This window comes from Lacerta agilis, chromosome 13 (assembly GCF_009819535.1).
Source record: "Lacerta agilis isolate rLacAgi1 chromosome 13, rLacAgi1.pri, whole genome shotgun sequence".
NCBI lineage: Eukaryota > Metazoa > Chordata > Lepidosauria > Squamata > Lacertidae > Lacerta > Lacerta agilis.
Window position 1 is genome coordinate 14,090,210 of NC_046324.1, and position 27,953 is coordinate 14,118,162.

At 43.9% G+C, this 27,953-nt stretch overlaps 1 protein-coding gene across 1 annotated transcript; it reads right to left on the minus strand.

Annotated features, from left to right (window-relative positions):
• Positions 1-1,691: 1,691 nt before the first annotated feature.
• On the minus strand, positions 1,692-27,813 carry FSD2 (fibronectin type III and SPRY domain containing 2). Its single transcript, XM_033167708.1, has 13 exons — positions 27,588-27,813; positions 26,132-26,485; positions 25,939-26,034; positions 24,878-25,111; positions 19,609-19,631; positions 11,749-11,870; positions 10,967-11,131; positions 10,516-10,650; positions 9,209-9,362; positions 7,900-8,033; positions 7,556-7,688; positions 3,249-3,425; positions 1,692-2,018 (listed from the first exon to the last, which is right to left on the minus strand). Exons 2-13 carry the CDS (start codon positions 26,450-26,452, stop codon positions 1,769-1,771), a joined length of 1,944 nt encoding a protein of 647 aa, XP_033023599.1. The 5' UTR covers positions 26,453-26,485; positions 27,588-27,813; the 3' UTR covers positions 1,692-1,768.
• Between the last annotated feature and the right edge of the window lie 140 nt (positions 27,814-27,953).

The following is a 27,953-nucleotide window of genomic DNA, read 5'->3' on the forward strand; positions in this document are numbered from 1 at the left end:
ATGTAGTGAGCTTCTGCCAGTCAATATTGAGCTCTATGGACCAATGCTCTGACAAGGCAGCTTCCTGTGTAGCTAGTTCAGTACAGTTGACATCAACTAGCAGCGTATCTCCAGGGTTTGAGGAAGGAGACATCCACAAGCCGACCTGGTGATGCCAAAGACTGAACCTGGGGCCTTCTGCATGCAAAGCAGATGCTCTAAATCCAAGTAATGGACCCTTCCAGGCCATGCCTGAGTATGTGGGGTGTGTTGCGGGGATTCAAACCACCGACCTTCTCATTGGCAAGCCCAAGAGGCTCAGTGGTTTAGACCACAGCGCCACCCGTGCTCCCATTGCTCTGACACAGCTCCTGCCAACCTAGTAGTTCGAAAGCATGCCAGTGCAAGTAGATAAATAGAAACCTGCTGCAGCGGGAAGGTAAACGGGGTTTCTGTGCACTCTGGTTTCCGTCACAGTGTTTTGTTGTGCCGGAAGCAGTTTAGTCCTGCTGGCCACATGACCTGGAAAGCTGTCTGTGGACAAACGCCGGCTCCCTCGGCCTGAAAGCGAGATGAGCGCTGCAAGCCCATAGTCGCCTTTGACTGGACTTAACCGTCCAGGGGTCCTTTACCTTTTACCCTTTTACCTATGGGGTGTGTCCTAACCATGCACCTGTGATCAATGAAGAAACATTCATTCATCAAAAACCATTAAATAAGCATCTTCAGCTACCTCTGGGAATCCCCACCAGCCATTGATATCCACCGGCAAGCAAACAAGTGAAAGTGGATCGTTTTCATTGCACACACCACAGAGTCTCTGCTGCAATTTATAAACTTTACCTGTTGTAAAGCATGGCACTCATCAAGGCTGGTGGGGCGAGGCTAGCAAAATTCAAATAAAGGAAGGATTGAGTATTTGGAGAAATACTCAAGAGGTGCTTTGGGGTGCTTAAAGAACATGCTCTATAATGCTAGGCTGGGCAACCTGTGGCCCTCCAGATGTTGCCAGGACTCCATCATCTCTGACCATTTGCTATGCTGCCTGGAGTTTATGGGAGTTGGCGTCCAACAGCCTCTGGCGAGCCACAGTTTTATCACCCCTGCAGAATGCAACTGGATCCGAAGTTGTGAAGGAGTATCCTTAAAGAGTACACACAGCAGCATCTGGGTTTTATTTTATTTCTTCAGTTTTTACTGCAGCTGGCTCAGTGCCTCCCACCTCGCACTACCGATATTCACAAGCCATATCACAAGCTTTGACTTGCCTCCCAAACTGCTTATTTAGAAAACTGGTGCAGAGATGGCTAAGCAGAAAGAAAGAAAGAAAGACAGAAAGAAAGAAAGAAAGAAAGAAAGAAGGAAGGAAAGAAGGAAAGCTTTATCCAAATGACGCTTACATGGAATCGTAATTGCTCTTTGCAGATGTTCCCTGGAAGCCGCAGCAATAAGGACCACTGAGAGCTCATCACGACCCGAAGATACAGTATAACAAGCTTATAATGTAAGTAAAAGTTAATAATAAGATTTGTTATTTTCTGTCTTTCTGTCATTTTGAGTTTTGCAGCTGTGTAATCTGATGTTGCGGCAGCTTTGTTTAAAATTTTCTATGTAAACTGCTTTGCTTTCAAAGAAAAGTAGGATATAAATGTGTGTGTGTTTTTTAAAAAAGAATAAAGCAGATGGCGTTTTAAAGGAGAGGGTCTGGTTGTGACACTAAGAAGCTGTAGTTTTTAATAGAGTTATGCAAGAGTCAGGCATTGCATGCATGCCAAACAGCTGCCCCGAATCACGAAATCGCGTAGGTGGGCATCGCAACGCCATTCAGAATCTGGAGTGTGCCGGGCTCCTCTAGAGCAAAACAAGGACACACAAAGTCCTGAAAGTGGTTGTGAAAGGTGTACAGACGTTGCTTAATATCCGTGTTAAAAAACGACAGGCTCCCTTTGTCGTAATCAAGCAGAAGTCCAATCCTCCGGGGAGGGACAGTAATCGTAATGTCTGGAGTCATTCCATTGTTCAGAAACTCATAGGTGTGTCTGTGCAAGAGAGAGAGAAAATGCATGCAATTAGAAGCTCTTAGAGCAGACCGAGTTTTGTTTTTTTGGGAGGGGTTGTGTTCTGCAAAGTGTCATTGTTGCAATAATAGTGCATTAGTGGTATATTTTTGCTGGACATCATTCCAGTTCTATTAGCTGTTCTGCTATGCTTCCCCGCTGTTATTTAATTTTTGCCACCTGGAGGGGCACACATGCACTGTTACTGCAAACAAACAAATAAACAAACAAACACAACAACAACAACAACAATTTATTCTTTATACCCTGCCCATCTGGCTGGGTTTCCCCAGCCACTCTGGGCAGCTCCCAATCTAATATTAAAAACACAATACAGCATTAAACATTAAAAAATTTCCCTAAAGAGGGCTGCCTTCAGATGTCTTCTAAAAGTCTTTTAAAAGTCGGATAGTTGTTTATTTCCTTGACATCTGATGGGAGGGCGTTCCATGGGGCAGGTGCCACTACCGAGAAGGCCCTCTGCCTGGTTGGTTTGTTTGTTTGTTTGAGCAAGTGCTTTATAAATGTTCTATGTTTTAAAAAAAAGTGCAGGAGGAAAAAAATTAACCAGAACTTTTGCGATATAAAAAGTGACAAGAGTTTCAGCAGGAAGGTATGGTAACATGCATATATTGAAAATGAAACAGCGCATCCAGCTCTAAGCTTTTGCAGGTGCAGATGGTATTGAAAGCAAGATCGTTTATGACTGGGCAGTTGCACCAGAAGATCACGGTGCTGAAAGTGCCACGGTCATGGGTCTGAACCCCAAGGGCTGGACTAGATGATCCATGGGGTCCCTTCCAACACTACAATTGCTGTGGTCTAAACCACTGAGCCTCTTGGGCTTGCCGATCGGAAGGTCGGTGGTTCGAATCCTCGTGTCAGGATGAGCTCCTGTTGCTCTGTCCCAGCTCCTGCCAACCTAGCAGTTCGAAAGCACGCCAGTGCAAGTAGATAAATAGATACACTGTGGCGGGAAGGTAAATGGCATTTCCGTGTGCTCTGACACTTGTCACAGTGCCCCGTTGCACCAGAAGTGGTTTAGTCATGCTAGCCACATGACCCAGAAAGGTGTCTGTGAACAAACGCCGGCTCCCTCAGCCTGAAAAGCGAGATGAGCGCCGCAACCCCATAGTCGCCTTTGACTGGACTTAACGGTCCAGGTGTCCTTTACCTTTACCTTTTACCTCTATGACCTGGAAGTGTTTGTACCTGGAAGAGTTGACTGTGTGCCTCATACACCAGGAGGCGTGGCTTGTGCCCAGATAGCTGTCTCGAGACACATTTTCAAAAGCCACACCAACGCGGTATTCCATATTTTCATTGACGTCCACCTCCCAGTAATGTTTGCCTTTGAACGGTATTGGGTTTCCCAAGATAGCGATGGATCTGGCAAAAGGAAATACTTTTTTTTTTTAACAAAACTGGTGGCTTTCTTGGTAGACACAGCATATCCTATCTGCTTCCATCTTCTGTATATTCCCTTGCTATAGAGAATATCTGAAGGTAGCCAACATCTGTGACAGGGGTTCCCAACCTTTAGTGAGTATATTTGGCTATACTCACTATATTTCTGGTCACACCCCTCCTCCCTCCCTGGATCGGTTCCCTCCCCGAGAGACACAAAGAGAGAAAGTGCATGCACACACACTTCCCCCCCCCAAGGGTAAGAGTCACGTGCAGGGGGGTTAACCTGAGCCTTGGAAAAACACATAGAGCTGAAAGAGGAAGTGGGAAAGACGGGCACCGTTCCAACTTCCTCCTTCAACTCTGTGTACTTTTTGAGGGAGGAAAGGGCAACCGCTCTCACCACCTCACCCCAAGTGAACGGAGGAGCTCTGAGTCTTTATTGGCACCAGGAGAACACCATGTGCCCTGTTGACGGCTCTTGAACCTTATCACAAGACCACTGGATTTATGAGCGAGCACAGATCTGATTCAACATGACCCTGACTTCTTCTGTGTTTATAGACCAATTTTGTTTGCTAGGAAATCAGTGGCTTAAAGTTCCTCAGCGCTCATTTGCCCGGTGGCATGCCCGTTCCGTAGTAATCACAACGATGACGCTCACAAACCCAGGAATTAGGAATCCTTGGCTGGAGGTCGTGCTGCATTTTAACTGTTAACTCTGGAACAGAGAATGCAAAATGGAGATGTCTGGACAATGCTACGTTGAATCAGGGGCGTACCCAGGATCAAAACTAGGGGGGGGGGCAAGCCATGGTCATTCAGGTTGTGACATTTCAGCACGGAAAGGCGAATGAAACCAAAATTTTAGGAAAATTATATATAATTATAGCAGTGCTTTATTATGGTAGTTATTACAATTATTTGCTAGAATTTTTTTTAAATGTCAAGAGACTGTGATCTACTTTCAGCAGTGATCTACCCCCGTTTTTTGGGGTTCAGCTCAAAGTTGTTGACCTTTTTTGGGGATGAGAATGGGGGTTCGGTTCGTTTTTAGATTACTGACCATATTATGTAGACAGCAAACAAAAACAGCTTCAAAAAACAGAAAAACTTTCCCCCCCCAAACAGAAAGCCCCCAAATGGCTGAAAAACTCAGTTTCCTAGGATCCTCAGCTATCGCAACTCACCATGCAAGGGAACTGGTTCCAAAGCTCCTTTGCAACGATCAGCCGGCGCAACACACACACAGTGGCCGGCTGCCGGTCGGCAGAGCTTAATTGTTATTTAGATTTTGGGAGGGGGCGAAAGACCGGTAGTTGAGCTTTTTAGGAGAGCTTTTTTTTCCCTTTTAGGCTGCCGATAACCATTTAATTATTATTATTTTTTGCTTCGGGGGGGGCAGGTGCCCCCTCCTGCCCCCCCCCCTTGGGTACGCCCATGCGTTGGATGATATATGTGTTGCTTTTGGTGGGGAGCCTATTTGCAAGCGTCTGAGGACGCGGGACTACAATATCCTAGTGGTGAAGGCAAAAAGTGCAATTTGTGTGCATTCTTGTTGGAAGATTAGTCCTGCTGCGTTCAATGGGGCTCTCTCCCAAGTATGTAAGCATAGGATTGCGGCTTCCATCTGTTGCAGTTTACAGTTGTGGCAAATACAGGACGATCAATAAGGCAACGGATTAGCAGTGCGAACAATTTCATCACAAAGATTATAATTTATCCGCGCAACGTAAACAGAAATTGTGAGAATTATATATACAAAAATTAATACATTACCATTTTTAGCATAACAAGAAATATTACAGTGCAATTCTATGCATGCTTACCCAGAACTGAGTCCCGCTTAAGGCCACATTCCCAGCATATATTTAAAGCAGTATCAATCATACCCCATAAAACAGTCATGGCTTCCCCCAAAGGATTATGGGAGCTGTAGTTTGTTAAGTGTGCTGAGAGTTGTTAGGAGACCCAGCACTCCCCTCACAGAGCTGCAATTTCCACAGCTCCCTGTGAAGAGCGATTGGCGGTTCAGCCGCTCTGAAAATTATAACTCTGTGGTACCATAGTGCTTTGAACCTATGGTATGAATGTGAACTTGGCCCTACTCAGAACAGACCCTCTGAAATTAATGAACCTAAGTTAGTCATGCTTATTAACTTCACTGGGTCTACTCTGAGTAGGAATAACCTTGAATACCACCCAGTGTTTAATGGGGTTCTCCCATAGGGATAGCAGCCAAACAAGGGTAGAGGTCTAGGCTGACCCCTCTTTCTCCTCGTTTTAAGTGGAACTGATTCATTTACTATCTGGTAAACATCACCCAGAATTGTTATCAGCTGTGTGTTGTAAGGAGGAATCTTGGGGGGGGGGGGAAATATCTGCATATCAGTTTGTGTATAAGCTAGCGTTGCCATGGCAATCACAGCAACTTTTGGAATTAAGTGGGAGGGAAGACACTTGCCTGCTTCCTGTAGAATCTAGTAACGTGCAAAAAAAGCGAGAGATTGCTACAAGGACCGCATCGTGTAATTAGGCTGACTTTAAAACCCTCACAGCTGTGCGATTAAGAGCACAGAGTTGTGATGGAATCCAGCGACGCTCTGGAAGCCGAGATGAGGAGGAATCGGGGCTCATAGGTAACATCAGGCCAGCATGCACAAACGCTGCTAAAATGACATTTATTCCCCCATGTTTTATGGAACCCCAGAGGAATTCCAGAGGGGAGAGGAAATTCATTTACAGTATGAATGACATGCATCGTGAAATGTGACAAAATGGCAGAGGGAACCCAAGTTTCCCCGCAGTGTAAATTGTCCTGTCGGAAAGTTTAACAGGCAACAACAAACATGAGCTGGTGCAGTGGAGGCTGGTCTATTCGGGGAAATGGGGCACTATCCCTCCCATTTCAGTCCACCGACCCCCATCTGCTTGCTTCCTTACTCACTGTCAGCTTTTTCCTACTGTATTTAGTCTTGGCATTGCCCTTGTTGAACTCAGAAGGGAGGAGGCAGATGGAGGCAAAACCAGAATGCATTGGCTCCACCTCTCACTTGCTCTGACTCCACCTACTTTTCGCGCTCCCTGATTTCTACCCCACCAGTCCCAATGTCTGAGAGAGGAAGCAGACATTGCCTATTGAATTTTTTTTTACTGCACTTGAGCACAGATCAGAAGAAACTTTATTTGCATCAGCCACTAGCCATAAAATAGAATAAAATGTACTGAAGATAGAAGTAAAAAGGTAACTATACAAAATACATTTTTGAGGTTTACATCAGTAATCAAATAATAGATCTTATTCTAATTGCCCCCGCTAATTTTTTTGGCCTTTTTTGCTGTCACCTGATTATCTTGATCTGCTAGAAGAAAGGGCTCAATAGCAATGTTTGAGCGACCCGGCATGGACAATAATAGAGGAGCGAAAACCTCAGTCCTCAAATCTTTATAAAGAGTGCAAGCCAGAAGCACATGAGCCACTGTGTTATGTACCAAAACGCAGCAGTCTGATTGGTCCTAGAACAATAGGATTCAGAATGCAGCAGTCTGATTGGTCCTGGAACAATAGGATACAGAATGCAGCAGTCTGATTGGTCCTGGAACAATAGGATTCAGAATGCAGCAGTCTGATTGGTCCTGGAACAATAGGATACAGAATGCAGTAGTCTGATTGGTCCGCAGGAGCCACCCAATCCAGCTCCAGGTGGAAGTCAATTCACAACCTGATTGGCCTACAGGAGGATCCCGGAATTAGCCAATCACGTGGGGCCCATTGTGTAAATAATGTATATAAAGCAGACGTTTTGGGGAAATTTCCATTCCTCGCTACTATGAGCTGAATAAAGAGCATGAAATCCACATTTGACTCAGAGTATATTTCACACTGACTCAATACTGCCATCTCCACAGGGACATAACCGTTTTTTTTCAGCAGAATTTGAGCACACTTCATGGCTGGCTTGCCCCAAAAGTGTGTCTGAAAACCATCCTTTACTATTATATTAACCCTTTGAGAAGGCATTTTTGAAAGGTGCAGATCCCTGCCAAAGAAGAAAAGGTGAAACAAAATTGTATGCTCATAAGCCTGTGAAACAGGCCTACAGATTCTATACCTTGTAAAGCTGTTTTCACGGAAGGGCCATTCACATTTGGGACTCTCGGTTTTGCAACATGCAATTGTCAACCCATCTTCTAGCACAGACAGCAAGGGGTGGGCCGTATCCTCATTCAGAGTAAAGGAAGTGCCTGTGAAAGGATGGAATATTGTAGCCGGCAGGAATTGCTGAACCTTGCAAGTGCAAACAACTCCTGTATGATGGCCCCATTCGCACATGCCCAGCGTTGCTCCCCTGGAATTGGGGCCTACCTTGCTAGGCCACAACAACCCCCCCTTCCCGGGGCTAGGTAAGCAGCCATTCTGCCCATACAGGTGTGAAGAAATACCTGTAATTACTACCTGTGCTTAGGATGGAGACAGGCTCGCTCCGCTCGCTGGAACCTCCCATGTTGACGGCTTTCACAGAGAGCAAGTAGTTGTGTCCTGGCTCCAGCTGAATCAGCGCTTCACAATTCGGAATGCCAACAATGGACCTGGAGAGAGAGGGAAAAAATGGAAGGAACCCTAATGGATCACTGTTGTGAAGGGAGCACAAAAGGGATTTGAGGAAGAGTGGAGAAATGAGGCAGAAAGGGTCACCCCCACCCCCTGCACACACAAATCTGTTCCAATGTTGGGATCAAAATCAAAATCTTGGGAGCGGGACAAAGGCAGCAATCTGAGGTGAACCAGGAACCAGAAGCTCCAATCAGCACCAAGAGTGAGAAGACAGAAGTCTGAGTGGCTAAAAGCTCCCTTTTCGTGCAGATTGGTGGCTCTCGGGCGGAGACGGGATCCCTACTGCAGAAATAGCAAAGGGTCTTTCATAGAATCATAGAGTTGGAAGAGACCACAAGGGCCATCCAGTCCAACCCCCTGCCAAGCAGGAAACACCATCAAAGCATTCCTGACAGGTGGCTGTCAAGCCTCTGCTTAAAGACATCCAAAGAAGGAGACCCCTTGCAATCCCCAAGGCCCAATGGTTTCAGTGTGGGTCAGGTGTGTCTACTGTAAAAGAATGGTAAAGGCAAAAGAGCCTTGGACAGTTAAGTCCAGTCAAAGGCGACTATGGGGTTGCGGTGCTCATCTCGCTTTCAGGCCAAGGGTTCCGGCATTTGTCCACAGACAGCTTTCCGAGTCACGTGGCTAGCAGGACTAAACAACTTCTGGTGCAACGGGACACTGTGATGGAAACCAGAGCGCATGGAAACCCCGTTTACCTTCCCGCCACAGCAGTACCTATTTATCTACTTGCACTGGCATGCTTTCGAACTGCTAGGTTGGCAGGAGCTGGGACAGAGCAACGGGAGCTCGCCCTGTTACGGGGATTCGAACCGCCGACCTTCCGATCGGCAAACCCAAGAGGCTCAGTGGTTTAGACTGTGTGCCTACTGTAACGTATGCATTATCAACTAAATACCACGAAAAAAGGCACATGGCCTTTTTAAGAGAAACAACTATGACCCAGGAGACCAGCTGTTGAGAAGCTTGTTGCCTTGTATGCAGGCTCCCAGGCCTTATCAGGAATGAAGTTTGCTAACCCTTAGCTCAAAACACCAACCTTCCCCTTAGCTGCCTCCCTCTTTCCCCTCGGCTCTTTGGGTTTTTTTGAAAAACATGGCCTGAGCTAAACCACGGCATTTCAGGCATCTAATACTATGCAACTCACTCGGTAATGATGTTCCCGTCCTCTCCATCTGTCAGCTTGGACAATTCAGCTGTGTAGGAGTCAACAGGATTTGTGTTCCCAGATTCCCAGCGCACGAGAGCTGCATGTTCACAACTCTGGATCTCCTTCCTTTTGAGGACAGGTGCCAAAGGAGCTTTAAAAAAAGAAAAAGCAGATAAATATTTTTTTCCTGAGCCATTTGGTTATGAGATATACTATGAGGGATTGTCTTTAAAAAGTATTATTAAGGTTTTCATTGATTAACTTGAAAACAAAGATCAAAGACACACCCACACCCAGATCAGCCCCTCCACAATGGTTGGGCTTTCAGCATCCACTCAGATGATCAGTTCTTCTTGCCCCCCTCCCCTGCTGAATATTTACATTAATTTATTTGCCCCCCCTCCCCTGCTGAATATTTACATTAATTTATTCCTTTATTTCATCACAATATTTATATTCCACCATCTCATGTAAAATATCAAGGCAGTATACAGCAATTTATGCAAATATAATAAAGCATTTGGAACTCCCTCCCACTAGAAATCAGGCAGGCACCATCCCTGCTAAAGTTCAGGCTCCTGGTTAAAACAATATCATTTCAGGTGGTCTTTGCATCATGAACTCTTATTTAATGCTTTAAAATTTCCTCTCTTCGTGTTTTGGTTTCCATTTTTGAGATTTTAAATTACTTGAAGTTAAATTGATGTTTTACATTTTGTATATATTTTATCATCGTAAGCTGCTTTGAGACCCAGATGACTAAAAAGCGGAATATAATCTTTTAAAATGTCTATTCCTTTAATATTTTTATTTCTTTATTAAATTTGTATACCGCCCTATACCTGTAGATCTCAGAACATAAAAGCACAATATTAAAAACCCAGAAAATGCATAATAAAAACAAACAGAAACCAATAAATAATATAATTATTAATATACATAAACATAAGCAAACAAAAATAAAATACTATACATGCAGTTACAAAATTATCATTAAAATGACTGGCTAATCTTAGGAAAATTTAAGCTGAATAGGCCTGTTGGCACAGAAGGATCTTCTTGAGATCCTTGAAGGTTAACGGTGAGATTTCCTGTCAAATTATCTACTAGAAAAGGCTTTTATAGTGTTGTTTTGTGTTTGTAAGCAGCTCTGGTGGGGTGTAAGTATTTGAGATAAATAACAAAAACTTGCAGAGTTCAACAAATTTTGGCTGGTTCACACCCCACTTCTGTAGAATTTGCTTCGTTCAAAACTCAGAAAAAGGTGAATGTCAAAAGCTATTCGAAATCTGGAATGCATTTACCTGTGATGTAAACAGCTCGTTCACTCGCTGAACCGACCCCGGCTCTGTTGAGGGCTTTCACCCAAAACTCGTACTGTGCATTCGGCGCCAGGTTAGTAACTGTGCAGTATGTTTCTTTCACGTTTAGCATAAACGCTGCAGTGAGAAAGCGGAAGATTTAGGAAGTTATTTTAAAATGGCATTTTCTGAAACCTGCCTCTAAGCAGGAACCCTTTTAATATCTGCTGTGCCTTTTCAGGTGCCTCTCAGCCAGATTTAATTTTCAAATATAAACAAATATAATGCTTTGTATTTCCTACTGGCTCGCCAGTTTTTAAAAAGGTTTCAGGACTGTTGTTTCAGGACACCAGACAACCACCCCGAGAGGTGCTTGAAATTATAGCTCTGGGGGGGGGGAACTACAGTTCCCAGAATTCTTTGAGGGCAGGTATGGTGTTATAAGCAGCCTTACCGTCCTGCTCCTCTTTTGATGTCTCGTTGCTCACTCGTTTGTAGTACAGCTGGTAGCTTTCGACAATATCCTCTGAAAAGAAGCTCCAGCAGACTCTCACGGACGTACCAGTAGCAGAATTGGGATCCTGGGTGTTCATTACTGGTGCACAAGGAGGCAAAGGAGCTGGAACAAACAGGGCGGAAGGGAAAGAAATATATCTGTTAAACACAATTCACATGGTGAATGCCAAAGATCAGCAACGCCACTTAACAGAAGAAACTGCCTTATATTTTATGCTAGTTGTCTGCCTGGTTTAGTATTTAGTCTACACCAAACTGATGGTGGGGAGAACCACCAAGGGCCACACTTCTTTCTGGGCAATCTCCCGGGGGCCACATGATAGTGGTGGGTGCGGCTAGAGACAAAAGTAGGTGGAGCAACATATGTAAATTGTCGCTTTGTACTATAGATTAGTTTCTATGTACCCACGCACCCCAGCTCTTCTTTCTTCCATTCAGAATAATAATAATAATAATAATAATAATAATAATAATAATAATAGTTTATTTATTTATACATCGCCCATCTGGCTGGGTTTCCCCAGATACTCTGGGCGGCTCCCAAACAGAATTAAAAGCACAATAAAACATCAGACATTAAAAACTTTCCTAAACATTGAGTTCAAAGACACTTTTCAGCCAGGCAAAAACCAATGGGGCACAAGAAAACCAGTATGGAGTATGGATGGGGGAGAATTCTGAGGGTCAGATAGAAACCAGGAATAAATACAATGAAAATACCTGGGACTGAATTAACGGAGTCCATTAGTTCCTGAATGTCAGAGAAATCTATGACCCGGGCTTCAAAATTTGTCGGCACTGAAAGATCTACATCCACGTCCTTTTTCAAGAAGTCGACCAATCTGCAAGTGCCAGAGAAATGGAGAGTAAGACAGCAACTCTAAGAGCTTGGCTATATATTAATGTCTCATATTTTCCCGTGTGTGTGTTAGATAGATATAGATATATATCCATTATGTCAAAATCATCCTCATCATTATTATGTATACAAGTGGGATCTGCAACAAAATGTTGCAGCGTGGACTGCCCCTGTTCAGATAGATAGATAGATATTCTTTATTCGGCTATAAGCCCACAAAGTAAAACAAATCAATAAATAAAACAGCATTTTACATTCTAAAATATCAACTAAAATATTTCAACGCATAATCTCCTTCGCATTACTTACAATCTCTAGATGTACCATATTATGGCCTTGAAGATAAAGATGGTGCATAGAGTTTACTAGATTTTTAATAGTCATGCAGCATTCCATGAAGTCTTTTATATGAAAGAACTGAAACCAGGAATCTGGCAACTTGTAATGTTCTATAAGAGTCTATGTCCTGGAGTAGATAAGCTAGATGTAATTCAGGTGGTTTAGCAACAATTTCCAGAATGATTGAACTCAGAATCCTTGATCGGGGAACACTGTATAGTGGGCAATTAAACAAGATATGGTATAGGGATTCTATTGATTTGTTATCACATGCGCATAAAACAGAGGTTTTACCGTTAGAAAATCTATTGCTCAGAACATTTGAGGGGAACACATTAAATCTGGCTCTAACAAATGCAAATCTGTGCGACGCAACCGATAAGGTAGACAGATATCGAGGTATCTGGGACATAGGTGTAATGCCCATATTTATCGGAGAACATGTACCTCCACCTGTAGTAAGATTTTGTTGCAAATCAACCTCCTCCAATCTTTGTTTGATGACCTTTTTAGCTGTAATTAGATCTAAATTTAGTATATCGGAAGGAGAGATTCCATAGGACAACAGTTTGGAATGGATTTTTGTTGCCCATGGGCTGGTGAATTCATCTCTCCACAGGCACTGAATAAGATGGTAATTTGGCAATTTATGCCAAAGGGACAGCCAATAATTAAAGGCATGTCTCCACATCAGAATCTCTAAGGAGGGGATCTTAAGTTCCAAGCGAATGGCAGAGTTGCTTACACAGGAGGGTAATTTCAAAAGGCGTCTGAGAAAAAGATTTTGCAATGTCACCAGAGGCGTGAAGTTTACAAAGGCGCCCCATAAAGGGACCGCATAGGTCATAGTTGCAACCACTTTTGCACTATAAACTTTTAAGACAGATGGAACATGCATAGCCCCCTCAGTAAAGAAGAAGCGTAATAGAGCATAGATAAGGGCTTTAACCTTATTTTGTAGATATGTGATATGCGCTTTCCATCCCATATTATACTGAAAGTAAATTCCTAGATATTGAAATTTGTAGACTTGTTCAATTGACTTCCCCTTGAGTTCCCACCTATACAGTTTTCGACTCCTGGAAAAAATTAAGACTTTAGATTTGGAATGGTTAATAGTAAGTAAATTTGTTTGGCAATATGACACAAAAATCTTAAGAGCCCTTCTCAAACCGATCCTTGAATATGAAAGGATCACAGCATCGTCAGCGTACAGTAATAAGGGGCAGCGATAGTCTGCAAGCCTGGGTGCATGAATGGTGGTTTGGGCCTCAGCTAGGGGAGTTCTCATGTCACTGATATAGAGATTAAAGAGATAGGGGGCAAGAATGCACCCTTGTCGTACCCCCTTATTTATTGGTACAGAGTTAGTGAGATCGCCCTCAGGTGTTAATCTCACCCTAGCGGCTGTCCCTTCATGTAATTTAGTCAGAAGCCACAACAGCCTTTTATCTATGCCCCACTGAGCCAGTTTTTCCCATAACAGCTCTCTAGAGATACTGTCAAAGGCTGCCTTCAGGTCTATAAAAGCGGCACATAGAAGACCATGAGTGGGGGAAGAATACTTCCGCGCCAAATGATATAGAATTATTGCATGGTCAATAGAAGTGCGATTTGGTCTAAACCCGGCCTGTTCATGGCCTATCAGATTGGAATCTTCGGCCCATTGGGTTAGTCTGGTTAGCAGGAAGCGTGTATAGATTTTCCCGATGATCGATAATAAACTAATATTACGATAGTTTCCTGGGTCCTCTGGTGGTCCTTTTTTATATATAGGAATTATGATGGACTCCTTCCATGATCTAGGTATCTGGCCCGTGGCATTGATTGCATCAAAGATTTTTGCAAGAATTTTGGCCCACCATGCTGGATGTTGTTTAATAGCTTCCGCCGGGATCAGATCAGGTCCTGGGGCTTTATCAGTTTTCAGTTTAGCAATTAAATCAACTATTTCCTCCGGGTCAGTATCTGGCCAGATGGGCAAGTGACTTGAAAGAGTATTAGAATGAATGTTAGAGCTATCTGTCTGGGAGAAATATTTTCTTAGAAATTGTTCCCATGTCGGGGCTGGTATAACCGTCAATGGGTATTTCCTCGATCTTTTGTTGATTAAATTCCAAAAACCACGAGAGCTGCGAAGCTTAGAGGCGGCAATCAGCGCTTGCCAACGTCTTCGCTGCCACTCATGCTTGGCTGACTTCTGTGCCTGTTTGTAAGCAATTTTGGCCTCCAAGTACTCTGGGGGAAGAGTTTCAGCACCAGAAGATTTATATCTGTTGTAGATACAACAGAGAGAGAGCCTAGCTTGCTTACATTTGGAATCAAACCAAGGTGCACCAAACCTGGATTGATCTCGGTTAACCAGGTGAGCCGGCATCGTAAAGAAGCTAGTTAAATCTGCAGAGAACTGGGAGAACCACTCCAGTGTCCTATTTGGTTCAGACAACTCCGCCACTGAGACAATAAGGGATTCGGAGATATTCCTCTGGAAGAATTCTGCATATTTTTGGGCCTGTTTCATAGACCATTTAATGCCTCTTACTTGAGCTGCGGCATTTAATCCTACGTGGATTGGGTGTGAACCGCTAACCGGGTGCCAGTCAAGCGTTAGCTTGGCCGCTAGAGGTAGGTGGTCACTGGAATGTACATTATCTATTTTGAAATAAAAGAAATTTGAAAATAGGTCTTCTGAAACTAGAATGTAGTCTAAGACACTATTTGATGTTGTGCCCAAATGAGTGAATTCTCCTGGCACATCCGGAGGGCAGTTGCCATTCAAAATGTTCAAATTCATACGAATGGCCAATTGATAAAGAAGGACTCCCGCCTCATTCACTCTGTTATCCTTTGATCTTCTTGATGTAAAAGAGATTAAATCAGATTTTGGATAGGGGGGGGATACCCACCACTTGGCCTTAATTATCCCATCCCAGTTGGTGGCTGTACGTGCATTAAAGTCACCTCCCATTATCGATGGAATATTAGGGTGCATAACATAGCATGCCAATAAATGATCTTCCAAAGAATCCCATCTGTAATGGAGGTCTGATATATGACCACCTGGAGGAAGATAAACATTGGTGACTAATAGCGAGAATTTTTCGCTCGAAATCAGACCTGTAAAAGCAAAAGGAGGAAAAGTCTGAACTAGCGAGAGTTTAGCATTCATTTTAAGCGATGTGGCGATTGCAAGACCACCTCTGGACCGGCCACCTTTCTGGGAGGGACAAGCTGGAAGAGATATCAGTTCAAAGCCATTTATATCTATTTTATCTTCTTCCCATGTTTCTTGCAAAAGGATTATCTGAAAAGACTTTATATAGGACAGAAATTCGGGATCTAATCTTTTCCTTTTCCAGCCAGCAATGTTCCAACTTAGGACTGCTAGCTGGGGACTTCTGTGTTGTTCATTTAACAGTCAAAACGGAGGAGGGGCGGACTCTCTGGAAGGGACGGAAGATGTAACAAAAAAATCAGTTATTTTACTTTGGGAAGATGGTGACTGTGAGGAGCCCTCCAAATTTAAATTTTTAACAATTTGGTTCGACTGTTGGAACACCATGGTTGATCTACTAAAAGTAGATCCCTGAACAGGAAGGCTCTTCATTTCGAAATTCTTTGTACAACTTGACGTAGAGATACCCGGGGAGGGAGACATTGAGTCCATCGGAGGAAACCCTCTGGCAGATTTATCATCAGACATTAGGATGATTTTATTGATGCGTCCCATTGGGTCTTCAATCATTTCCGACGGCGGGTCCCGATGTGTAACATTCGCATTTTCCTTTGAAGAAGGTAATTGAGGGGACATCACGGGGGTGGGAATTGCGGAATACTCTCTCGGGGGCATCACTTGTGGACTACTTCTATATCTGGTCGAAACTGGAGAAGATTCAAGATCTGGCATAGATGAGTGTGTTAAAGAGGGATTTGAGTCAAGCAGGGAAATCAGAATTTCGTCCTTAGGTGTGTTGGTCGATGAATGAATGTCGAGGTTACGTGAGGATGGCAGAGCCTGGTCTTCTCGTGATAAAGTGCAAGGGGCAGAAACCACTTGAAGATTTGAGTCTTGCAGGATGGTTTTTGTTTTCAGAGAGGGGCTGAGCTGAAGAAGGTCAACCACTTCTGTCCGTTGCGTCCAAGTGGGGTTATTTAAAACATCGTTAGTATCTTCCCCTCTGTGTTGGACTTGCAAGAGCTGAGATTTAAGCGTGTCAAATCTTTGCATCATCACCGACTGTTCTTTCGGTGGAAGGGCTCTGAACGAATCAATAAGTTCCCTTTCATCAAGGGCAGCCTGCAGATTTTCATCCTCATATATGGCTGTTTGAGAGGATATCGAGTTGGGTCGAGAATGGCACGTTGCAGAGTCATCGCAGTGGGGCCTGACTGTATTTTGAAGTAAAGCAGAGTCTCTTGTCCTATTGACCTCACCATCAGGGCACCTCTTTAGAAGGGGTTTGATCTTGCTATCTGCAAAAACCCTCGTTGCTACGATGTCGGCCATGGTCAAAAGCGTTTTCCGCCTAGCAATGATAGATGGTATCTTTTCAGAGTGGAACGCAAGTATCACCTTCAAGAAGTTGGTCTGTCGGAACAGGGGCATCACAGCATAAAGGTCAATCTGGTGTTTCTTAATTTTTAAAAGTTTGCTTAAACAGTCTTTAGCCCCTTCTAGCGTTGACCATCTTCCTATTTCCGACCTGACAGAAAGGCAACTTTTCTTGGGTTGCAGAGTTAATATCTGATTATTCAATTGGGAATTTAAGATATATTTAATTTTAGTCTCCTTTAATTTATCTGAATTGGGGTGAGGCAATAAATTTTTGACCTCACAAACTGAAGACTGTGTTGTCGATTCAAGTTTTTCGACTTTCAGCAGGATATTGGATAATTGTGAAGATACCTCATCCAGCCTTTTAAAAATACAGTGAAGGGTCTTAATTACTAATTGTAACTGCTCACAACTGGGGAACTCCCCCATATCAGATGTTAAACCATCTTCCTGCGATGAGAGTTTTTCTTTCGTATTCTCCTTTACAGGCTTTACTTTTGAAAAATTTTGAGTCATCAGAGTAGGAGTGGATTCTAAGTCAATTAGAGGTAGGAAGCGATTTTGGGTTTCCACCGCAAAGCAATGCTCAGCATGGTCACTCCCTCCTCTATTCCGGTGTGGCTCCAACCTTGATAGTTTTGGTTTGGGGGATGATAGGGGCTCATCAGAGTCTCTCAAGCGTTTGTTCTGACCCATACTTTCCTCAGGCCAGGGATTATACGATTCTTAAAATTCTTAAAATAACAAAACACTTAACACACAAATAAGATATTTAAAACCACCAAAAGATGGCACCGCGGGTGCAAGCTCCTTGGATGGGTACTAATAGGGAGGTTTTCCTCTCCACTACGATAAAATCCACTTACAACAGCAGTCTTTCGTGAACACCTCGCACCCAGTTTGCTGAAGCTTCTCACAAGGGAAGTACTGAGATGTGACAGCCTCAAGATGTCGAGGGGGTAGGGTGCCAATTGTCCTGGCTCCACTGGCCTCTCACAGCCCTCTATGACAGCAGCCTGGGCACAAACGATGTCTTATCCAGGATTTAAACACCACACAGCGTCTTCCTCTTAAGCCCTCTCTCCTCTCTCCAATTAAGGCAATGGCGTTCTCATCTCTTTTAGCAGCCGAGGCCGGCCCGCTGATAAGAGAGAAACAAGGAGCAGTCTGGAGCAGGGCCAAATCTCTCAGAGAGTTGCTATAGCATGCAGCTGCAGCAATTATAAAATGCTTCAAAAACTGACTGAGTCAGTTAAGATAAAATATAAAAGAAGATTAAAAGAAGTCCGAGGAGCACCGGTAAGCGTGTCTTACCTCGGCGCCCTGTTCAGAATACTCCATTCCTTTCTCCCATCTCACATGGTTTTCTCTTCTCCACCCAGCAATCACTTAGCATTCTGTGTCCACTGAGCATGCTCAGTCCCCATAGGACTACTGGGAGGCACACACACACCCTGGCCACCTTTAGTAAAAAAAAAAAAATCCTAATTAATTTTTATACTTCTGCTATTCGGGCCTGGTGATATGCCTATGAATGGTGGCAACCTAAGCTACATAAGGACTGACACTTGGAAAGTTGAGTTTCTTAGCTGCTATTGAATGCTTCTGCCCCATTCTTCTGTCAGATGAAAACCCAAAACAAATTACAAAAGAAAGAGCAATACAATATGTCCTCCCCAAACTTGGTGCCCTCCGGATATTTTGGCCTACACCTCCTGCTAGCCCCAGCATGGCCAATGGCCAGGGATTATGGGAATTTTAGTTCAAAACATCTGCAGGACCCCAGCAGGTTAGGGAAGGCTGTAATTGGACAATATTGGAGCCACAAATCAAACACAGACCCTCCAAGTGTCCCTATTTTCCAGAAACATCCCTGATTTAGAGAAGTCATCCTGATTTCTGATTTGATCCCAGAATGCCCAACTTTTCCTTAGGATGTCCCTATTTTCATCGGAGAAATGTTGGAGGGTATGGAGTTATCCAACCCCCGAGCCGTCTGAAGGCAACCCTGTATAGGGAAGTTGTTGTTTTTTATAATGTTTTATTATGTTTCTATATGTGTTGCGGGACGCGGGTGGCGCTGTGGGTTAAACCACAGAGCCTAGGGCTTGCTGATCAGAAGGTCAGCGGTTCGAATCCCTGCGACGGGGTGAGCTCCCATTGCTCGGTCCCAGCTCCTGCCCACCTAGCAGTTCAAAAGCACGTCAAAAGTGCAAGTAGATAAATAGGTACCGCTCCGGCGGGAAGGTAAACGGCGTTACCATGCACTACTCTGGTTTGCCAGAAGCGGCTTTGTCACGCTGGCCACATGACCTGGAAGCTGTATGCCGGCTCCCTTGGCCAGTAAAGCGAGATGAGCACCACAACCCCAGAGTTGGGAATGACTGGACCAAATGGTCAGGGGTCCCTTTACTATATATATGTTTACCTATATATGTTGCAAGATGCTTTACCTATATATGTTTACCTATATATGTTGCAAGATGCTCAGAGTGGCTGGAGCAACCCAGATATAAATAGTAAAATTATTGTTACAGAATGGGATGTGCCTATTTACATTGGAGAAATGTTGGAGGGCATGCAAACACAATCATTAAGAGTTCACTTTGTGACCTTGGGATAGTGACGACTACTCTCAACCCAACCTATCTCACAAGTTGTTGCGTGGATAAAAGTTCGGGGGGGGGGGACCATGTCTTTCACCCTGATCCATTTGTAATAAACCTGAGGGATGGACACAGACTCTGAAACATAAGAAAGATATTCAGTATATTCATCTTAAGTATGCAGGAGGGTGAGAAACTACGAATTCAGGGCTTAATATTACCTGTGGCTTGTAGCTACTGCGGCCTGTAGACAAGCGAGGCAGAGAGAGAGAGAGAGAGAGAGAGAGAGAGAGAGAGAGAGAGAGAGAGAGAGAGAGAAGAAGGTGGTTTAAAGATAGGAACACATTGCAAACATAAATTAAAGGGACACAGGAATGTTAAGGTATGCAACAGCAACAACAAAGGTTTTGCCATTTAACCACAAAATCTATTGTTCATAAAAATAGCACCTGTTGATCAACTTGGAACTTGACATACATGATTTACCTGAAGAGGTCTATGATGTGCCGAATTTCAAACAGATATAATAAAATTACTACAGGTTCAGCAAGTTTAAAAGCGCTGAAAAGTGACACATTTCTCCTTTCTAATCTACTTATCATATATTTATTTCCAATCTTGGTGAAAACTACTGCCGTACTTTATTTTGGCTTGTCAAGGAAGGCATGCTTCCGTGTACTTTGGCAAAGTTCTGAGCAGCTGTTCAACTGTTATTAAGGTTTTCCTGAGCCATTAAAGCATACGGCAGCAACTGCTGGCAAAATGATTTATTTATTGTTTATTTCATAAAGAAATTATACACTGCTTGTTAAGAAAAACCAAAAGCACCCTCAAGGTGATTAACAAAAAAAAAAGTAAAGCAACAAAATCAAGAGATTGTTTCAACCATACTTAGAAACATACAAAAGTTAAAACACTAAAACAGATTAAAATTACCTATATTTTCTAAGCATCTGCGTCTAAACAGTAATGTTTTTAGCAGGTGCCAAAAAGAGTACAGTGAAGATGCCTGCTTGTTATCAATCGGCAGGGAGTTCCAAAGTGTAGGCGCTGCCACAGTAAACAGCTGGGTTGTTACAGATGTGGAATGCAGTAATGCCAATTCCACTGATGAAAGCGATCCAATCCAAAGTAACGCAGGTCATACGCAGTTTGCTACCGCATTGAGAATTCTGCCAGTGTGCCAATGTTGGCAGAGGAAGCCACCTAGTGGATGCCATGTGCCATACCTATTCCTTTAGTTATGGGTCATCGTACGTAGTCATCAAGAATTGCATTCATATACCACCTTACGGCCAATGTTGTCCTGTGGTTCAGGAGCTGCCAACCCTTTTGGGCCCACGGACACATTTGGAAACCTGAGGGACTGCTGTGGGCAACACCCCCCATGCAGTATCATACCATTTCAAACAATCATGGCTCCCCGCAAGAAATGCTGGGAATGTCATTTGTAAAGGGTGCTGAGAGTTGTAAGGAGACCCCTATTCCCATCACAGGACTATGAATCTCAGAGTGGTTTAACTAGAAGTCCCTCTTCTCGTGAAACTCTGGAATAGGCAGGGGGCCTTCTCGGTAGTGGCACCCGCCCTGTGGAACACCCTCCCACCAGATGTCAAGGAAATAAACAACTATCTGACGTTTAGAAGACATCTGAAGGCAGCCCTGTTCAGGAAAGTTTTTAACGACTGATGTATTAATGTATTTTTTTGCCATATCATTTTTATTGATTTTATAAAAATACATTGATAAAATTCATCACATTGTCTTTTCATCTTATGACATTTTGGCTTTTTAAGGCCATGACTTCCCTCCACATGATATTCTCATATTTATCACTTATATCTATACAGTTTTAATGTATTTTTAATCTTTTGTTGGAAGCTGCCCAGAGTGGCTGGGGAAACTCAGCAGGATGGGCAGGGTACAAATAATGTTGTTGTTGTTGTTGTTGTTGTTGTTGTTGTTGTTGTTGTCATCGTCGTCTCCTAACACCTCTCGGCACCCTTAAGAAACAGCAGTTCCCAGCATTCTTTAGGGGAATCCATAACAGTTTAAAGTGATTTAAACTGTTATGGATTTAGTGCAGGTGGGGGACTAAATTTAGATATAATCTTCGGGGTTCTCCTCTGGCCTGGCACAGTTTGGAAAGTTTTATTGGGGGGGGGATTATTATTTGGAAGAGAGCCTTCCTCACTGCTAATTCAAATTAAAAGAGAATAAAGCTGTTGCCAAAAACAGCAAAGAAAGCCATTGTGGAGGATTCTTAGGTAAAATGCAATTTCTTCTTTTATCTCCTTCTCAAAGATTGCTGCAATTGTTCTATAAAAAGCCCTCACTTCCCCCACCCCTTCCACACTCCGGCTACACAACAGAGCAAAATTAGGGTGATCACTCACAGGAATTGAAAATCCCTGCTATGTTCTGAACGGAAGCACCTGCCTGTAAGAGACCTTTTCTCAAAATGTGTTCTGCTGGCTGGATTCATGAATCAAAATGCAGGAGATTTCTGTCACCTTTCAGCAAGTCAATATTAAACCCATTCATCAAATCAATTCACTGTGTGCGTTTGTGTTTGTGTGTGTCAACAACCACTTGATAATGTGTTTCGGTTGTGCTACGTTTATCATCAGTATAATTTGTGGAACTTTGTGCCGTTCTGATCCGATTAGAAGAAGCAGGGGAGTGTGGCTCCTAGAGACTGTGCTGCCATTTATGAGGGGAAATTGTGCCTATCTTCACTGAGAAGCACCCCATCAAATTCAATGGAGCTTAGCCAGTGCTGTATTTCTAGAAAAAGAGGTGCTGTGTTTCTAGAAAAAGAGGTGCTGGAGCTCACCATGAATGCCTCCCTTGTTTTCTTATAATGGCAATGGCACCTGAGAGGTGCCAGAACTGAGTGCCATTGAATTCCAGCTGGAAAAGGGGTTAATTTTGAGGATTTTTAAAGCTTAATGATGAAGTTGGAAAACCGCTAAAGATGTAATATAATGAAATTCAACAAAGAGGGATTTGAGGAAACCATGTAAACATGTGAGGAAGATTAGGAAAGTTAAACTTTTATTTGTGTTATAAATTGTGATGAGGTATATTAACTCTGTTAATATAAGTATGTTGTAATCCTTTTTTTATTTGTTGAAATGGAATAAAAAAATATTTAAAGGGGGGGGAGCCCTGGGCTTAGCTCTCCCCACCCTCAAAATATTCAGTGTTGGAGAAATTCATTTTACCCTGCAATAGCCTGGCCTTCACCAGCTTCTGAAGCAACGCTTGTGTCTCCTTTAATTCAGCATTTAAGAGAATGCCAATGTTCAGTCTCACAATGGATCTGATTGTCCTTGTTACAGAAGAGCTGCTTTTTTCCCCTTTCAGTTTCTCTTAAGCCACTTTGTGGGTCTCGTCTTTGGGACAGAGGCTTGCGAGTACATACCCTATATTGAAAGCACGTGGCTTCCCCCAAAGGATCCTGGCATCTGTATGTATACTGTAAAATGTTACAGCGTTCCCAGGGCAATTAACAAGTACATCTACAAAAAACACACACACTCAAGAACCAAAAAGCAGCAGGCTTTTTAGTAACTGTTGAATAAAATGTGTCAGGTAGGCCATTTGTATTATCCTTGAAATATCGCCTGGTGTTTAGCAACACACTGCTATGGCAGTTCTTTCCAGTTTAATTTGTTTTATTTCATTTTATATACAATCTTTACCACAGAAGACTTTACAACCAGAATACACCAAATAAACCAAAATATGAGCAAGAACATGGCTCACACGTTTTCATTTGTACCAAATTCTTCTCAAATTTCCTTATTTTACTATTCATTAATATTAGTTTCCTTCTTTTAACTCCTGTTCTTGATCCCTTAAGTCACATATATATCTTTAACCATTTTTCAAATACTACCCTATATTCCCCCTCCCCCCATACCCGTTGCTTCCCTTCACCCATGTGCGACCTTCTCTACATAATATTTCACGTTGTGTTGACAGAGGTTTGGCAGTTCTTTTGTTCCTTCCGAACTCTCCCTCAGAAGCGAGGGTCACACCCATTCCACCCTACTTCTTGGGAGAAAAGCAATGACAAACCTAGACAGCATCTTAAAAAGCAGAGACATCACCTTGCCAACAAAGGTCTGTATAGTTAAAGCTATGGTTTTCCCAGTAGTAATGTACGGAAGTGAGAGCTGGACCATAAAGAAGGCTGATCGCCGAAGAATTGATGCTTTTGAATTATGGTGCTGGAGGAGACTCTTGAGAGTCCCATGGACTGCAAGAAGATCAAACCTATCCATTCTCAAGGAAATCGGCTCTGAGTGCTCACTAGAGGGACAGATCCTGAAGTTGAGGCTCTAGTACTTTGGCCACCTCATGAGAAGGGAAGACTCCCTGGAAAAGACCCTGATGTTGGGAAAGATGGAGGGCACAAGGAGAAGGGGACGACAGAGGATGAGATGGTTGGACAGTGTTCTCGAAGCTACTAACATGAGTTTGGCCAAACTGCGAGAGGCAGTGAAGGATAGGCGTGCCTGGTGTGCTCTGGTCCATGGAGTCACAAAGAGTCGGACACGACTGAACGACTGAACAACAACATACCACTTAAACCAACACAGTCAAGGGTGCTGACTTGGGCCCCAGGTTATGGGTGCCCAATGGCACCCGTGACGTAACATGATGTCATGACATCATGACATCACGTTGCGTCGGTCATGTGGGCTACTTCCAAGGCCTCACAGGGTCTCGGAGATTAGGCCAGAACCTTGGTTTCCACCAGAAGTTGCATTCAGAGGTCTAGCAGGGCCTCGGACGTTGCTTCTGAGACCTCGTGGGGCTTGAAGGTCACATCTGAGTCCTCACAAGACCTCTGACGGTTTCTACCAGAAGTCACGTTCAGAGGCCTGGCAGTGCCTCCAATGTCCTCTGGGAGGTTGCGTCAGGGCTACGGAACGACTTCTGGTAGAAACCAGAAGTCGCCAGAGCCCCATGTTGTGGGTGCTGAGCACCCACAATTTTTGGTGGATGCCCTGGCACCCAGGGCCCCCTAGACCTGGCGCCTGTGATCACAGTTCCCTCTAAAGAATTCTGGGAACTGCAATTTTTTAAGGGTACTGATTGTTAGGTGACCTCTCACAGAGCTACAATTCCCAGCACTCTTAACAAACTACAGTCCCCAGGACTCTTTAAGGCGGCCTTTCTCAACCTTGGGTCCACAGATGTTTTTGGCCTACAACTCCCATCATCCCTAGTTAGCAGGACCAGTGGTCAGGGATGATGGGAATTGTAGGCCAAAAACATCTGGGGACCCAAGGTTGGGAAAGGCTGCTTTAAGGGAAGTGGGATAAAAATAATAAATCTCATTTAATTTTAATTTGCTTACAGACTGTCTCATTTGCATTTATCAACTGACCCTTAAAACAAAACAAAACAGATTTAAGGTTAAAGACTAAATAAGTATTTCATCACGGGTTATTTCCATCGCATACATCTCCTTACCTTGATCGCATTCACTTTATTTTCACCTTGGCTGAGATCCTCAATGGTTTCCATCAGGTCTTTACATGTGTCCAGGTTGCCTCCACAGCTGACCAGCTGCTCATACAGTCCTTCCAACTTCTCCTTCTTTTCTTCCCCCAAAGCCTGCATGTTTTCCTCATACCTTTGCTCGAGGGTCAGCATGAGATCATTGTAGCACCTCTCCAAGTTCTGTTCCTGCCTAGCAAAATTCTCCTGGAAAGAGAGCATTTCAGGGTTGGAACGGTTTTGATGAGCAATTGCCGCCCAAAAGATCCACAAAAGGACCTACACAACAAACCTGCCCTGATTTTATAATACCGGTTCAGCCATAATAGGTTTTTTTAAAAAGAAGCAGATTTTCCAGCTGCACAAATTTCCCGCCAGACACCCCACACTAAAAAGAGAGAAATCTGAATGAACAAAAAGTCTTGGCATCAGTGGCAGTTTCTTCATAGGAGTCAATTGTTGTTATCTACTACGCAGCAACAATTCATTTATGGATCTGTCTTAATTCAGTAACCAACAGAGGTGCAAAACTTCAAGGGTATTTACAAGGACACCCCCAAACGTTACCTGCCTGAAGATGAAGGAGAAGAAGAGCAGATTCCAGCCCCAAAGAAGAAGGCATTTTAACACGGTCTGGCAGTATAAAGGAGGAGTTCAGTATGGATGGGGCTTGTCTGATCTCAACTGGTAGGGAGACCCATAAAATTGGACCCACAATCCTCAACACGTGGTTTCTAGTGGATACGCACCATGGGGGACTCCCCTGAAGACCTCTGTGACTGGGCAGGGAATAAGGGATCAGGTCATCCCTGAGGTATCCTGGGCCCAAATTGCTAACTTAATACAAGAACCTTGAACCTGGTCTTGTAGCAGGTGAGCAGTCAATGCCAACCTTTGAGCACTACAATTATGTGCTGGCAATAGTCTGTCTCCAACAACCGTCCAACCGCAGCATTTGGAAAACCCAAAGGTAGCCCCACAATCAAGGATTGAGGTCCCACTCTTGAGGTTTCCAATGCATGAATATGTCTCACCTCGATGGTGATAAAAATTTCCTCCAAGTGGCTAGAAAAGCTCTCCAGGTGTGTGATCTGATCTTCCAGCTTGCATACGTTTTTCCGAAACTCATCCTATTCAAGAAATGACAGCGTTTAGCATACTGGATTATCGTGGAAAGAGGAACCCCCTCCTTCCAGACTGGATTGACTGGTTTTCCATCGCCCTCACCTTTGCAATTTCCACCACGCTGCTAAGAGGAATGACCTCGTGCTCATTGTGGTCGCCGCCACTCTGCTGATCAAGGGCTCTGATTGGGACGCAGCACGTAATGCAGTATGTATCTTCCATTTTGTCGCTCGCTCCTGCGTTGTCCACGGAAGGCAACCTTTGCTTCTCTGCGCCTTGAGTCTTGCTGGTTTCGCACAAACCCAGATCTCGCCTCCGGAAGGGCTCTTCCGAAAAGAGCTCCAGATCTTCAGCTGAGTCATAAAGTTCCAAGTGGTAGAATCTGGGGGCTTCCGCCTCGTTCTCTTTGGATCGCGTGTCCATTGCAGCAACAGGAAGGCGGGATGCCAATCTATCCTGCAGAGAGAGTTTTTTGGGTTATGAGCAGCTGAGGAACAAAATGCCACAAGATGTTCAGAACAGGCAGAGGGAGAGCTGCGTAGCCACAATGACACAAAGGAAGAACAAAATATAGGCACTTTTAATAAGCAGGAGGGGTTACTTTTGTGTAGCAAAAAAAAAAACAAAGTCCTGGGGCATCTTAAAGATTTAAATCAGGGGTTCTGTTGTTGTTGTTCTTAGCCTGGGGGCCACATGACATTCTGTGCAATTTTTCCGGGGCCTAATGACCAGTGGTGGGCAGGGCCGGAAGAAAATGTAGGCAGAGCAACAACAAAACACGTTGCCTTTGTAAGGCCCGCTCATCTTCCAGGGTGGGCGGCGTTGCAGCTGGGCATCGGGGCCCTCATAGTGACCCCGCTAGGAGGCGGGAGATTGACGCCCCCTCCACGCCAACCCCTGCCATGGCACCTCTGCCCGGCCAATCTATGCCAGCAGGGGGCATGGCTGCAAGTAATTTAAACCATGGTGTGGCTGGGGGCTTCCCCCTCTCCTCCATGCCAGATCTCCTTACCCATCCACCCTCTTTTTAAGCTTTGGTTTGACATGACCTTGCTATGGACAAATGTCGGCCACCTTGTTGTTGGGGCCGGGTAGGAATTTTTCCACTCGGCGAATTGGCACCTGCCATTTGGTTTTCGCCTGCATTGTAGCCATCGTCACAACTTTACAAACATGTTTACAAACATGTAATTTCAGTTTACAAAGCATGGATGCACTTTCAAAACTACTGCATGCAGAAATATGCTCTCGTTATCTTTTCATGCCGCAGTCCAATTGCTCACATCTGTCTAAGTTTATTGAGCAGCATTTCTTGAGCTGGTGCAAAAAGGGTCGTGGAGCGGCTTACAGAGAATCAAAGCAAGACAAGTCCCTCTGTGCAGGTTTACAGCCTTAAATAAAAGAAAAGACGCCCAAGGGAAAGGGCACAGGGAGGAAAATGGAAAATAAGAACCAAGAATCAGGCACCCATTTTTAAACAATTGTTCCTATATTGAACAGCTGACCCAGTTCAATCTACCATAATAAAAAAGGAGAATCTTGCTGTTCTGAAACTTGCCTTCTGTGTAAAGATTCCACAATTTCTCCTGGTGCCCAGATAGCAGCAAACTTCACATTTGTCTCTCCTGACAAACCTTGATTTTCATACGAAGGCAGTTCTCTGCCAGGTTTCTTGACAGGCGGCTGCGGACTTTTTGCTGTAACACGAGACAGCCGCTTCTTTCTGAGCAGTATGTCAGCAGCGATGAGCAAAAGCGACAAATATAGACCACCACCAGCTCTCTTTGCAGGGGAGGATCCTAAAGTGTCACGGAGGAGAATGTCAGAATGTCAGAAGCTGCCGGGAAAAGTGACCCATTCACAACATCCCTCCACCGTTTAATTCCCTGTATTCCCAGTTTTCCCAGTATTCAGGCATGAATAC

Bases quoted from the DNA above. Each gene is read 5' to 3' on its own strand.
- FSD2 (XM_033167708.1), bottom strand. From the start codon at position 26,452: ATGGACACGCGATCCAAAGAGAACGAGGCGGAAGCCCCCAGATTCTAC. The intron at 11,132-11,748 runs GTATTTTCATTG...TGTTTGTTCCAG, and splicing joins CTCCGTTAATTCAGTCCCAG to CTCCTTTGCCTCCTTGTGCA. The intron at 2,019-3,248 runs GTACAAACACTT...TCTCTTGCACAG, and splicing joins CACACAGTCAACTCTTCCAG to ACACACCTATGAGTTTCTGA.